Below are 14697 nucleotides of genomic sequence, written 5' to 3' on the forward strand. Positions count from 1 at the left end.
TGTATGCCCTAGCGAAATCCCTGCGTAATTTGTGCACCCCCTTCTCGGGGCCTCAAAATCGCAAATAAAAGTGCGCAAATTATGTGAGTAAACACAGTGTATCCAAATTGTCTATAATGCTGGTTACGCTTCATACAACAGGCCAGAATGGACATATAGATTCACAAGGTTCAGAGAATCCCAGGCTGCTACGAATGATGAGTAAGGGGTTATTGGTGATGTCATCTCCTGGTGGTGGCGCGTGTCCCTGTTGATAATCTCTGTCTGAAAAGCAAAGAAAAAAAGCTATAAAGCAGAGGAGCGAAATGCTCGCTTCTCTTCAAGTCAGGTGGTAGTGATTCAGAATTGTTCTTGGAGAGGGAAAACTAGAAAAAGAGAGAAGGAAAAAAAACCCTTCAATTTGGAGTGGTGTGTTGCAAAGTGGTGGCCGTTTCAGACACGAACAAACAAAAGAGCTTAAACCTTCGGAGCCGGCAGACGGTCGCCGCGTACGGCTACCTCAAAGGATTCCCGAACCCCTGTGAATGGGACGCTTAAAAAAAAAGCAGTTACAAACAGGGAAAGAAGCAGGGGGTGTACTTTTAATTGCAAGATGTGTAAGGTAAGCGCTTACCTTCACTTTATACATAGTTTTTTTTTTGCTTTTCAGATAGGGATTCTCAACAGGGACACGCACCACCACCAAGAGACGACGTCATCACTAACCCTTTTAAAACTAACACGGCAGGGATGATACGGCGCCTTTGAAAACGATAGGTCCTCCTATCGAAACGTCGGCCAGCCGGTCTGAGGCACATCCACTGTTCGCCCTGGTTATCCCACTACGTTTTTTGTATCTGTCGGCTCCCATCTAGATTTTGGATTCAAATGATGAGCAAGTCACCTAACCAAAGTGAGCGTCATACACTGCTCGACGCTCTATCTAAGCACTCAAAAGTGTTAGATTTGTTTAAAAACAGTTAAAAGCTCCAAATTCCAGCGTCCCGGATAAATCATCAAATCCACACCAAGTCGGGGCATCTAATTAGGCGGAAACCTTACCATCATGCTGGAAACAGGAATGATCTACAAATTGGCAAGTACTTGGGCTGCTCCCATCATTCTAGTCGTGAAGAAAGATGGTAGGTGGAAATTCTGCATTGACTACTGCTAACTGAATTCTGTTACCAATAAATACGTCTATCCACTGCCATAGATTGCCTGCATTCCGCTTCCTACTTTTCTTCTGTTGATCTGAAATCAGCTTATTGGCAAATTCTGTTACTTGCAGCTGACAAGAAAAAGAGCGCATTCGTTATGCCTGACGATCTGTATGAATTCAATGTAATGCCATTTGATTTATGTAACACTCTTGCAACATTCGATAAATGTCTAGTAAACTAGAAATGAAGCCACAAAACATTGAAATGGAAAAAAGCAGAGCAGCAAAAACAAAGACAGAGAGCAGAGATGTTGCTGTTCATTCTGTCTCTGTTTCTGCTGCTCTGCTTTTTTCCGATTTTGCCGTTTTGTGAATTCATTTGTAGTTAACTAAGTAGATATATATGTACCAACTTGCTGAGCAAGCAACTCTCCTGAATTTGAAAAACTCATGGGCCCTATTCTGCATGGTTTCGAATGGCAGATCTGCATTCATTGCCTTAATGATGTCCTAAATTTTGAACGTATGTTTCAGGAGCATAACACTCGCTTAGATATTGTGCTCAACTCTAATTGAAAAGTCTGGCCTCATATTGAATCTGAAAAAGTGCCACTTTGGCAAGTAAGAAAAATTGGAGCTGGGATGTCTCGTGAATAAAAAGACCTTACCCACAAAATACAGTGACTGTTGAATCGCTCGAGCTGCTGAAATCCTTAAAACAACTACGTAGCTTCATCTGACTCTGCAAGTATTTCCGGTGGTTCATACCCAGGTTTGCGGATGTCGTTCACTTCCTGAAGAATCTTTTGCGCAAGGACAGTTCATTTCAGTGGACCTCTGAGCATGATGCCACTTTTCGAAAGCTGAAGTGTTTTAACTTCTAAGCCGAAACATGTGATCTTCGTTTTCTGCTCAAACACCCAACTTCTGTTCACTTAAGAACCACACGAAGAATTATTCGCGTGAAAGAGTTGTTCTATTGGCACAAGACAATTGACAAATATAAACAACTACTATAACTATAACAATTGACAACTATAAACGTGCGCTGAAAGTGGATACGGTAGCATTTAAAGTCTTCTCATGCCCAATTGTTATCCTCCATTTCGTAGTCCAAGAACACAGCCACATGCTATTCCAGCAATTCAGAGAGTTTGGCTAGAGTTTTGTATGCACTGTGTAGATACGCACATGACTGGCAAATGCACAAGTGATGAGACAGCTGGTTTCTGATATTATATCTTTTTGGCTCAACATCTACCAGTAGTGTTCTTCTAAGAAACTGTGCTGCGTACAAAGCAGGAATGGGGTGCCGGCGTTTTTAAACCGAATTGTGCAATGCAGGCCTGGGCAGTGGACCAAGGCTAGCGCATACCTTCACTCCACGGAGTCCTAGTCCAGCATCACGAACATCAAGGCGATCGCGAGGCCAGAGTGAATGAACGAGCCACGCACATGGGGCATTTGTGCTCGGCTTTGTAAAATAATATTTTCTACAGCTGAGCCCTTTTATAGAAGACACACCCCTAGTAGTACCCTTGTTTCTTGTGTCTTAAATTAGGTGTGTCTTCTAAGCAGGGTACCTAATTCCAAAATTTCTGATCAACCCCTATTTCAATTTTGGACACAGTGGTGTTGCTTATAACCAGTTGTCTCTTACATCAGTGCCTCTTATAAAGGAGTTAACTGCATGCATTGGTTTTTGTAGCAATAACTGATATGATATAGCTTTTTCTTCATATTTAGAACAGGTGCAAGTATTGCTTCAGCTGTGCTAACCTCATTATGTTAAAAAGCTAATTTCGCAGAAACTGCCCCGCCGCGGTGGTCTAGTGGCTAAGGTACTCGGCTGCTGACACGCAAGTCGCAAGATCGAATCCCGGCTGCGGCGGCTGCATTTCCGATGGAGGCGGAAATGTTGTAGGCCCGTGTGCTCAGATTCGGGCGCACGTTAAAGAACCCCAGGTGGTCGAAATTTCCGGAGCCCTCCACTACGGCAGCTCTCACAATCATATGATGGTTTTGGGACGTTAAACCCGACATATCAAATCAATCATTTCGCAGAAACTTTGGTGTCGGTGTCGTTGGTGTTGAGCGAGAAATCATTATATTATTCACGTCCGAAAAAATGGAGAAAGATGCAAATAAAATTATTGAAAAAATTCATGTGACCAAGTCAGGACTGAAGCCACAATCTTTGCATGGCAAACATTTGTTTTTCCGCAGAGCACACATATGCTTAAAAACAGTGTGAAAATAAGTTTCTCTACATGGAATGCGCTAAAATAACTTTCATGTTTTACAAACACGCGCATCCTGTGTACCAGCTTCAAAATAGAACATGTATCATTGGAGTAATATTGTGCGGTACAAACCTACACTGCAATCGGACATCAGAAAATGTGATTATCCTAATAACTTCATGGTTTAATCCAGCCTAACATTCCAAAAGGCACATACGTGCCTTTTGGAAAGGTGATTTAATCAGCAATGGAAAATGAATTTTGGCACTGCAGTAGAGCTAGTGCATGTGCACCAGAAAGAATGCTTCTCTACCAAACGATCTTGACCAAGAAGAGCCACACAGTCAGTAAAGCGAAACAAGTGACAAAAAAAAAAGGGGGGGGGGGGGCGGGCACGACTGAAACCGGTCGTTCATACCCATGTGTGTGGACGACTAGTTTCAATGGTGAACTTTCCCTTAGCAGGAATCGAACCTACATTCAAATTCACACATACGTTTAAGTTCCCGCGTTTAAATTCACATATAAACCCAATAAAGTGGCCGGGGGAAAGCTGCCGTGATAGCTCAGTGATAGAGCATCAAACGTGTTATTTGAAGGTTGTAGGTTCGATTCCTGCTCACGGCAAGTTATTTTTTCACCAACTTTTCTTTCTTCCTATTTACATTACATTGCTTCTAATAATTTACCCTATACATTCCTTGGTTTTATTATCTGTTAGATCTCATTATTATTGTGTCTAAACACGGAAAAACGAGCCCTTAGGTATACACTTCTTTCCCTTATTCATTAACGAGGGTCTCGTACTGGCAGACTTGGTGTCCTTAGGATGTATATGAGAGACTATTGGTCAGCTGCCAGCTCATAATAAGTTCACATGCTACGTCACGCCACACAGTCTCATCACTCACCGCCATGGCTACAGATGGCGCTGACTGATGCTCCCAGGTTTAAATTCACATATAAACCCAATAATGTGGCTGGGTAGATAGGCGCCATGATACCTCAGTGGTAGAGCATCGAACACATTATTCGAAGGTCGTAGGTTCTATTCCTGTTCACGGCAAGTTATTTTTCACCCACTTTTTTTTCTTCTTAATTATATTACATTGGTTATAATAAGTTCTTCTATACATTCCTTGGCATCATTGTCTGTTAAATCTCATTATATATATATATATAGTGGGAAAAATAATTCAATGGGCCAGTTAGTCTTTGTGAAGGTATGGGATATGGCACAACGGGAGCGTTGTCAACAAGGATAAATATATTTATTTCCCAACAGTTTCGGGAGGGGGCCTCTTTTCATCAGGGGATGAGTTATACTGACATGAATTTCCAAACTTCGTTGCTGCCGCGTCCCTCTCGCCTTGAAACATGTTTGCGAGAGTAAGAGGGAACTAGGAAAACAAAAAGGGGGGGGGGGAGAAAAATCAGAAAAAGAAAGAAAGTAAAAAAGAGGAAGAACCACTGTCAACACTGAGAACAAAACCAACTGTCCGTGTACGTCCACATACGTTTCTTATCACGTGCTGTTCAGTTCTCGACGTGTGTCGGGCCACCCAAGATTGTCGCCGCGGTGCCGGGAGGGTCCGTGACGGCGTGCCTAACGAAAGGGTTTCCCCGTAATGGGTCGGTCGGCATGCGGCGTGCGTAACGAAAGGGTTTCCCCGTAATGGGTCGGTCGGCATGCGACGTGCGTAAAGGAAGGGTCTCCTGTTAATGGGTCGGTCGGCTCTTTTTACCTTTAATCTTCGTCTGTTTCCCTTCAATGGTCATCAAGTGGTAGGCGAACGAAACCACTTTGTATGTGCATGTGGAAAAAGGAAGAAAAGAAAAAATGAATGAAAAAAAAAAAAGAATGGACAGTGTACACGTACGAGTCAGTCAGAAAAAAGCATGGTCTCCAGCTATCAATCTTTGTCACCAATTTCCTCCTGGCTTACTTCTCGGAGGCAGTTGAGTTTACCAGGGTCCTCGTTGATGCCGGCTACTAGTGTTCGAAATTTGAAAACAAAATATGCCTCACGCTGTTCGCGCTCGCGTCTGTTTGAGAAACCGGACTGCAAAAGAGTTACGCTGATATTTTCAAAACTGTGGTTTGGCAGGCGCAGATGTTTAGATAAAGGTAGCTTCGGCAGTGAAGTGGCGTGGTACCGGTGATTATTGAACCGCAGCCGATATGGCGTGCCTGTTTGGCCGATATATTTTTGTCCGCAGATGTTGCAATGTAGCATGTATATTACGTTACTGGAGTCACAATTAAGGCTTTCAGTTATGCAGACTTTGAAATCCGAGAAGTTCGCTTTGGATTCACGTGTTGTGACCATCTGTGGGCATACTTTGCATCGAGCTTTTCCGCAGGGATGGCACCCTGATTGAAATTTGGGGGTGGTTGTTTTTGCTCTGACAAGAATGTCCTTTAGATTATTATCCCGGCGGTACACCACGTGAGGTGGCTTCGCGAAGATAGAAGTTAGTCGTTTGCTTTGCCTGATTATGTTGAAATGGCGGGACAGTATGTTGTTGATTCGTGGCGCTATATATATGTATATATATATATATAGGGGAAACGAGTGTATTCTTAAGGGCTCGCTTTTCGCATACACAAAAAAATCAGATCTAACAGATAATAATGCCAAGGAAGGTATAGGAGAATTTATTAGGCCAATTGTAATGTAAATGAGAAGAGAGAAAAGTGGGTGAAAAGATAACTTGCCGTGGGCAGGATGCGAACCTGCGACCTTCGAATAACGCGTTCGATGCTCTACCACTGAGCTACCATGACAGCTATCCCCCCAGCCACTTTATTGGGTATCTATATCAATGGAAACATGGGAGTGTCAGTCAGTGCCACTAGTAGCCATGGCAGCGAGTGTGGCTCACTCTTTATGAGCCTGTTTGGCGTCACGTAGCACGTGAATTTATTACTAACTGGCAGCTGACCAATAGTCCCTCGTGTACAACCTAAAGGCACCAAGTCTGCCAGTACGAGACCCTCGTTAATAAATAATCGAAACAAGTGTATACTTAAGGGCTCGTTTTTCATCTTTACACAGTATTGATGAGATCTAGCAGACAATAATGCCAAGGAAGGTATAGGGAAAGTTATTAGGCCAATTGTAATGTAAATGAGAAGAAAGAAAAGTGGGTGAAAAGATAACTTGCTGTGGGCAGGATCCGAACCTGCGACCTTCGAATAATGCGCTTGATGCTCTACCACTGAGCTACCACGGCAGCTATCCCCCCAGCCACTTTATGGGGTATCTATGTCAATTTAAACATGGGAGTGTCAGTCAGTGCTACTAGTAGCCATGGCGGCGAGTGTGGCACACTTTTTATGAGCTTGTTAGGCGTCACGTAGCACGTGAATTTATTACTAACTGGCAGCTGATCAATAGTCCCTCGTATAACAACCTGAAACATATATATATATATATATATATATATATATATATATATATATATATATATATATATATATATATATATATATATATATATATATATATATATATATACCGGACACTTTCTCTGCCAAACTGGCCTGCGAGAAGAACTGGAAGAAGCTTTGAACAAAGAAGACACACATTTGGGAAAATAGGTGTAGACAAAGAATTAAAACTGTTATGCTTTCTGGACACAAAAGAGGCAAACATTAACATTCATTTTAGCAAGCAACTAAGTAGAAGTCAGAGCCTTGCGGGCTTCAAATTTTATATGGGGCTGTGAAAAATGCTGTCAAGATAAATGGGTAGTGCAAACAGGGCTGTTCACAAGCGAACAAGCATAGGCCCTTCACTTTGGTTAGCCTTGAGGCACGTTTTCTTGAAAATCAAGGACCTAGCAAACTTCTTCCTTCAATTCAACCTTGTTTTAGAATCGTAGTAAGCTGATCAAAACGAACTGTGGGTACAATAAAAAATAATTTTCACTTATTTCAGCATGCTGAAACTGGCTATGTCAGTGCAAGCAAGCATCGCATGACTTCGAGTTTGCGGCAAGCACTCTGACGTGCGTTCTGTAACGCCTTATTGCATTAAAGGGGCACTGCGGCACTTTTTGAACAGTCTTATTTAGCACTGGATTGCGTGTAGTGATGATTACCGAGACAAATGCAACAAGAATTATAGAAGTTGGTGCACGGAAAGGGAAGCTATGAGTCTTTAGAGTTCAAATCTCGAGCAGATGACGACGAGAAACGTTCTCTTTTGCATTACACTCATTTTCTTATGTCAAATACCGCTTCCAATCACAGCTCGGGTCTTGTAAAGACATACCGGAAAGGTAAGCTCACCGTGGCCTTCAAACAGTACCCCACTACAGCTCCTTTTGATGGCATTGTTAGCATGGTTATTACGAACCACAGGCGTAGGTAGCAGATACAACCCTGTAGCACTGTGTTAGATACACATATGCACTTTGGGCAGGGTGACTTGCTGGCTTGCTTGCAAGACGGTTCTACGGCAATGCCGGCACCCACCACCTGTCACATTTTTGGCACATTAAAAACATGGCACGCATTTCCACTTCCAGTTGCTGGCGTACCATAGCCTCGTTCGCAGGCTAAGTGTTGTGTTCGTTGTTCTGAAAGTACACCATTTATAAACAGGAATAATTTCTTTCTGAGAAAGTGTAAAAGAAGTTTGTGCTGTTTTTGGCATTTACTCATATGCACAAGCTGCCAGCATATGAATATTGCACGCTATTTGTAGCGTGCAGCCAATAAAAAACGAACGGTTCTTGTCGCCACGTCACATGATCCTACATCACTTCCCATAACAAAAATAGCTTATGTGTGTTGGCATGGTCTGAAGTCGAGGTAGTTTATCCCGTGAATTAAAATTATAACAGCACCAATTTTGGCGTTGCCATTTGTGCAATAATATCGACGCTTTCCATAACACCAGAAGAACCTATAAAAAATACACGCTCAAATAGTGTCGGAGGGCCCCTTCAAACATGAGCGTAAACATGATGGCAATGCGATGAAGTGAATATGCAAGCAATGTATCTTTCGAGCAGTGCTGCGAAGCTCCCTATATATGGCACAAATTCCCCTAGCGATTTTCGCCTTTGCAGTTGCACTCTTTATAGATATCACTCTTCCTGTGTGTTGAACTCTATTAATTACGCATGTTAGAAGGTTCACTTGACAGTTGTCTTCTGTTCGTGTATACTGAAAATATACTGCAGGCATGTCCGATTTCTCGGTGTACAACGAAAGGCGAAACCGATGCCTCCGAGACAAAAATCGCTGAGACCAATGGCAAGAAAAACCCGATTATGGTCACGATCGTTTTGCGATTTACCTGTGAGACATACATGTTCGAATTTGCTTCCCATTTGCTTCCCTGTGTTGTGGTGGTGAGGGTTAACCTTGTGTGGCTAACCGCCCTGAGTTAAGCCATTCGATTACAGTCTCAGTGTACAGCTGGCGTGAGCAGGTCTTGCTTGTTCTTGCTTGTGAGCTCCTGTCCTGTCATCTCATTGGGCTCCATGGTGAGCGGCTGCTACCGTGGCTGAAACACATACAAAGTTGATGAAAACTTCGCCTTTTACGCTTTATGGCCACGTTCAAAAAAGGACCTGCACCCATAGCAAAGTTTTTCACGAACAACAAAAGCACCTTCCATAATTTCCATGTAATCCAAAACGAGCACTCGGAAAGAACAGCAAAGCATGTTTCTCCCTTCAGAGTATCTAGAACCCTGACTGACACCTAAGGGCAAGAATGTAAAATCAAGAAGCTAGCCTATGAGGACCTTCTCTTGGAAGTGCTCTAGCAACACCAGTACGAGAACCTTTTAAAAACCACAGCCTTCGAATACATTACAGTACCCATCACACCTCGCCGATCGGCAAACACCGTTCAAGGTGTCACTTCAGATGATGACTTAAGTTATGTGACTGAAAAACTTCAAAATAGACCTAAGGACCAAAACGTCACAAATGTGTACAGAATATATATCAACCGGGAAAACAAGGAAGCTATGTGCTTGATATTGCCAGTTCTTGTTGCATAAATGAGATCAGAGCCGATAGCGCTACATACTTGCATACTAGAATGATAGTACAAAGATTATTTTCAGTTTTCTCAGAATTTCCGTGTTGGTCGCATGCTGAAAGCTCTTTGTCCAAATTTTCCAAGTGCTTTCATGGAGCATATTCTGAGCAGTTACCAAGAAAACTCGCAACTCCGAGCAGCATTTCGCTTTTGGAACAGTATGGAAGAATTGCTGCACTTGCATCTATTGGTCAACCGGTATGGCTTAGATATTTTGACCAATGCTGAAGACTAAGAGCCGTGAAAGGCAAAAAAGATCAGTATAGAAACTTCATGAATGCACTTCGAGTGGCCACGATTCATTTTTCTTTTGTTTTTAATTTGACAGTAAATGTTAATCACAATTCTAACAGTTACGAGTGGTCTAGTTATATACAACATTACAGTGAAGATGGAATTTTTCAAATCACGGCAGTAAGAAGCAAAGGTGTAATGAACAATAATTTCTTGGTATTTAAATGTCCAAATAGTGATATGACTTTAATATACACTGTAGAGGAGGGCTCCGGAAACTTCAACCATCTGATGTTCTTCAATGTGACACCCAACTCGCTTCCTTGAGGCTTTCGGGTCATGAGAGAAATGTAAAGTGTCACACAATAAACATCAGATGCCTGCATGGAACAAGTTGCTCAGTTTCAGTGAAAAGTGCAGGAGCAGATTTATAAAGCCCATTCCAAACTCTCTTGGTGCAAAACAGCTACAAGAACAGTTGTGATATACCCACAACTTAAAAAATCTTAATCCTGCAAAGTGGGGACATAACCACTTTGCCATTATTATTCTGTGGAGAAACAAAGTACCCACTACACATCTTTATATTATTATTTATTAATTCTCTGTCATCAGCCTGAGCATCGTTGATGCTCAGGCTGATGACAGAGAATTAATAATATGCTTGGAGCCTTTATGAATAGTGGGAAGCCCTGGTGCCATTTCACTCCTTTGCCACATTACATAAAATTCTATAAACTTAATTTGCCCTCATAATGTGGTTTTATACTATGGCTACTTTGTACTAAAGTAAGGACAGCTTCTTCAAATAAAAAATTGCCTATGAGGGGATACTGAAAAAAAACTGGGCACTTACATGGAAAAAATGGAAAAAACTTGCAAGGACGTTGAATTTCTACTTGGAAGGCACCACTGTTCCAACAAAAACAGTTTATTTTATGTATTTTTTAATAGTTGTTATAAATATATTGGTTTCTCGATGCACAGTGACTGCACTAGAGCACGATCTAAACCATGGAGTCGCAATCATATTCCTGCCCTCCTTTTTATCTTCCTGTCCTCTTTTTTCTGCCCCTTTGCTTTGAATTCACTCTCTTCCTTTCACAAAGGCCCTTATCCTTATTCACTTTACCCCCCCAACGAGGAGCACTGCTCATTGCCATTGTGATTTTAGCAACCCTAAGAGAGGCCAAGGAAGCCCACAAAAGTCGAGAACAATAAATATTGTTCGAATGGCCTTTTTCGGTGAGTAACGTCACCTCCTCTAGTTCACGGCATGGCTTCTATACACGGTGATTTGTGTGAAATACTAAACTCAATATTTTCCTTTAGTTCCCAACTGAATTAAAGGTTGTATCTATCAATTTTAGCACTCACTTTTTGCATGTGGCTGAAGATATTCTTAACAAAAATTTTGTTCAGTATCTGTTTAGACACACTTGACTACTCTGACCCTATCTGTAAAGACTGCTTTGGTTCAGCATTAAGTGTGAGCCTCAGTAACACTTAATTTGTGACCAGCAGGGTCATCCAAGCTCGAGCAAAGAATTTTGGCTCATGCAGTGCTTTAACAAGCCCTCCAAGATTTAAGGCCAAAAACATAAGTCAGTACTCAGGACCATGCTTGGTTTTCCCACCATACTATAAGAAAACAGTGTGTGAGGAAGAGCAATTCTTTTTTCCAGATCAGTGCGGAATATAGAGAGATGAGATCACTGAGAAAGTGGCACAGTGAGTAGAGTGTGAAAAGACACAGGGAGAGTCTGTGGAGCAACTGTGAGAGCAGAGTTCACAACAAGGCAGATCATACACACCGGTAGTCATGATTATTAAAAAAAGCAGTGTGCAGGAACAAATTTTTTTTACAGATGAGAGTGAAATACAGAGAGAAGAACTGATGTCACCGAGAAAGTGGTACAGTGTTCAAAGTGTGAAAAGGCACAGGAAGAGTGTGTGCAGCAAATGTGAGAGCAGAGTTCACGGCAAGGCACATCACACACACCGGTAGTCCTGATTATTAAAAAAAAAGCAGTGTGCGAGGAAAAGCATTTTTTTCCAGATGAGAGTGGGATATAGAGAGGAGAGATGAGGTCACTGAGAAAGTGATACAATGTGTAAAATGTGAAAAGACGCAGGAAGAGTGTGTGCAGGAACTGTGAGAGCAGAGTTCATGGCAAGGCACGTCACACACACCGGTAGTCATGATTATTAAAAAAAGCAGTGTGCGAGGAACAAATTTTTTTTACAGATGAGAGTGAAATACAGAGAGAAGAATTGATGTCACCGAGAAAGTGGTACAGTGTGTAAAGTGTGAAAAGGCACAGAAAGAGTGTGTGCAGCAAATGTGAGAGCAGAGTTCACGGCAAGGCACGTCACACACACCGGTAGCCCTCATTAAAAAAAAAAAAAGCAGTGTGTGAGGAAAAGCATTTTTTTCCAGATGAGAGTGGGATATAGAGAGAAGAGATGAGGTCACTGAGAAAGTGGTACAATGTGTAAAATTTGAAAAGACACAGGAAGAGTGTGTGCAGCAAACGTGAGAGCAGAGTTCACGGCAAGGCACGTCACACACACCGATAGTCCTGATTATTAAAAAAAGCAGTGTGCGAGGAACAAATTTCTTTACAGATGAGAGTGAAATACACAGAGAAGAGTTGAAGTCACCGAGAAAGTGGTACAGTGTGTAAAGTGTGAAAAGACACAGGGAGAGTGTGTGCAGCAAATGTGAGAGCAGAGTTCACGGCAAGGCACGTCACACACACCGGTAGTCCTGATTATTAAAAAAAAAAGCAGTGTGCGAAGAAAAGCATTTTTTTACAGATGAGAGTGGTATATAGAGAGACGAGATGAGGTCGCTGAGAAAGTGGTACAATGTGTAGATTGTGAAAAGACACAGGGAGAGTGTGTGCAGCAACTTTGAGAGCAGAGTTCACGGCAAGGCACGTCATACACACCGGTAGTCATGATTATTAAAAAAAAAAGCAGTGTGCGAGGAAAAGCATTTTTTTTCCAGATGGGGTAGGATATAGAGAGAAGAGATGAGGTCACTGAGAAAGTGGTACAGTGTGTAAAATGTGAAAAGACACAGGGAGAGTCTGTGGGGCAACTGTGAGAGCAGAGTTCACGGCAAGGCACATCAGACACAGTGGTAGTCCCGATTATATCGAGTCAGCACAGCAAAGCTGGGCTGAACTGGTGGGAAGCACCAAGGAACGCCATCAAAATAAAAATTTTCTGATCATAGGCGGAGGCAAAGGATCTCTTTTAGTAGTGCGAAAGCTACCGGTTGAGTCGAATTCTGGACCCAGGCCATAGATTTGTCCGCAGTACTTGGCATCGTCAATCTGGTCACTGAAGAACACTTGCCGCAATTTAAAAAAGGCTCCAGCTGTAAGCAAACTGTCACTGCCGGCCTGATGATGTTGTTCAACACGTTCTACGTGAAGTTGGTTGGCCAGTTCTTGTAAGCCTCCTCGAAAGGATTTGCAGCCCCTCATAAGAAACTTGAGATCATAAATCTTTGGGAATATGATCCGCATCAGTTAGAAAAACTCATCGACGTTTTCAGGCAGGTTTTGATCTAACAACAGCTTGATCAGGTAGCCAAAGTCATACCCACTATGAGAAGTGAGCCACCGGACATTTTCAGAGTAGACAATACCAGAAATCGTGAAAAGCTGTGCAAATTCATTTGGCTCAATGCCTTCTGCACTGTGCTTTGCAAACTGTATGCCGGAGTTGACTAGTAGAAGAATTGAATCTTCTGCATGCATGTCTGCATTTAGATTGAACTTGAAGTTGAACTGCCAGGTGCAGCAGTCTGGGGATGGGTTTCCAGCTTCATCAAAAAAGGTGAGACCGAGCTGGATATGTTGAGTGAGTTTACGTTACTTCGCAGCAGTTGATACTGGTATTCTGCGGCACTGCTAAAATACCCGATGGGATGTGCCACGATTCCTGGAAACTCTGTGTCCATAGCAACATAGTTATACTGCTGGACCGTTTGCCTCATGGCCCGGAATTCTTCATCAAGGTTAGAGGCCCACACCTCTCGGATACTACCTGGCCTGCTGAGGGCTACAGGCTCATATCTTTCTTTGTCAACACCACTGCCAGCAATGTTGACTTGGGGGATGAATACAGCGCCAGGCCCAGGCAGGATCTTTGCATAGCCGGGGCTGCAGCCTCCACCTTCAAGAATACAACGGCCACTTCCGTGTACAGCTTGGCAAGATTCAGTGCCCGGCCCGGGCAGGATCACTGCATGGCCAGGGCTCCAGCCGCCACCTTCAAGAATAGGACGGCCTTTCCCACGTACAGCTTGGCAAGATTCAGCACCACGCCCAGGCAGGATCACTGCATCGCCAGGGCTGCAGCCTCCACCTTCAAGAACATGACAGCCACTCTAATGTACAGTTTGGCAAGATTAAGTCATGCAAAGCACAACACAGCTTTTGTGCTGCAAGAATCTTTCACGGTATTCTATTCATTAGGCTACAAACGTACATTCTGCATGGTTCGAACCACATGCCACCAAAACTTATTGAAGGGACTGACCATGTTAACGCACTACGAAACTACGGTGCAGATGTAGAAACTAGCAGAAGCATTCACATTAATCTGCACACTTTTGTCACAGTAAGGGCACCTTACTTTTGTTTAAAAAGTGTGTATTTTTTTCTTTCTCCTAGGATGTAACAGTTGTAGAAAAGGCCCCAAAGTCTCTATGCACTCGGTATTTTTTTTTAATGCTCAACACTGAATGCATAACATATTTTACAGGCTAAGTTGAAACTTTATATAAGGACCTATGTATGCTACAATAGACTTGTTTGTTTATCTTTTCTCATTGAGAAAACTTTACAAACATTCAGTGGGAAAACGACAACTAGCATTTTCGAGCCCAGCCATGAAAAAATAAACTGGAGCTTGCTGGGAAGAGAGACGCACGTATAGAAAATGAGGAGTAGAGTGGCATACGAGGAGATTGGCTTGCAGATGATAGGTGCGCA

General features: G+C 42.6%; 1 protein-coding gene, 1 non-coding gene and 1 pseudogene across 5 annotated transcripts in view; 2 read left to right on the top strand and 1 right to left on the bottom strand.

The window, feature by feature from the left end:
• The window catches only part of LOC142776332 (uncharacterized), a 40117-nt gene extending 38923 nt beyond the window's left edge, over nucleotides 1-1194 (top strand). For all 4 annotated transcript variants that reach the window (XR_012887462.1, XR_012887460.1, XM_075879836.1 and 1 more), the window contains one exon: nucleotides 650-1194. Coding sequence is in view for 2 of the 4 variants with exons in the window: in XM_075879836.1 (XP_075735951.1) it covers nucleotides 650-747 (98 nt within the window). In the remaining 2 variants the exon portion in view is untranslated. The remainder of the gene's footprint in view (nucleotides 1-649) is intronic.
• Nucleotides 1195-3939: 2745 nt separating this feature from the next.
• On the top strand, nucleotides 3940-4011 carry TRNAT-UGU (transfer RNA threonine (anticodon UGU)). The gene has a single exon. It is a non-coding gene; the product is annotated as a tRNA-Thr (tRNA).
• Nucleotides 4012-10341: 6330 nt separating this feature from the next.
• The window catches only part of LOC142776333 (CCR4-NOT transcription complex subunit 7-like), a 34979-nt pseudogene continuing 30623 nt past the window's right edge, over nucleotides 10342-14697 (bottom strand).

Source organism: Rhipicephalus microplus, chromosome X (genome assembly GCF_043290135.1).
Source record: "Rhipicephalus microplus isolate Deutch F79 chromosome X, USDA_Rmic, whole genome shotgun sequence".
Classification (NCBI taxonomy): Eukaryota; Metazoa; Arthropoda; class Arachnida; order Ixodida; family Ixodidae; genus Rhipicephalus; species Rhipicephalus microplus.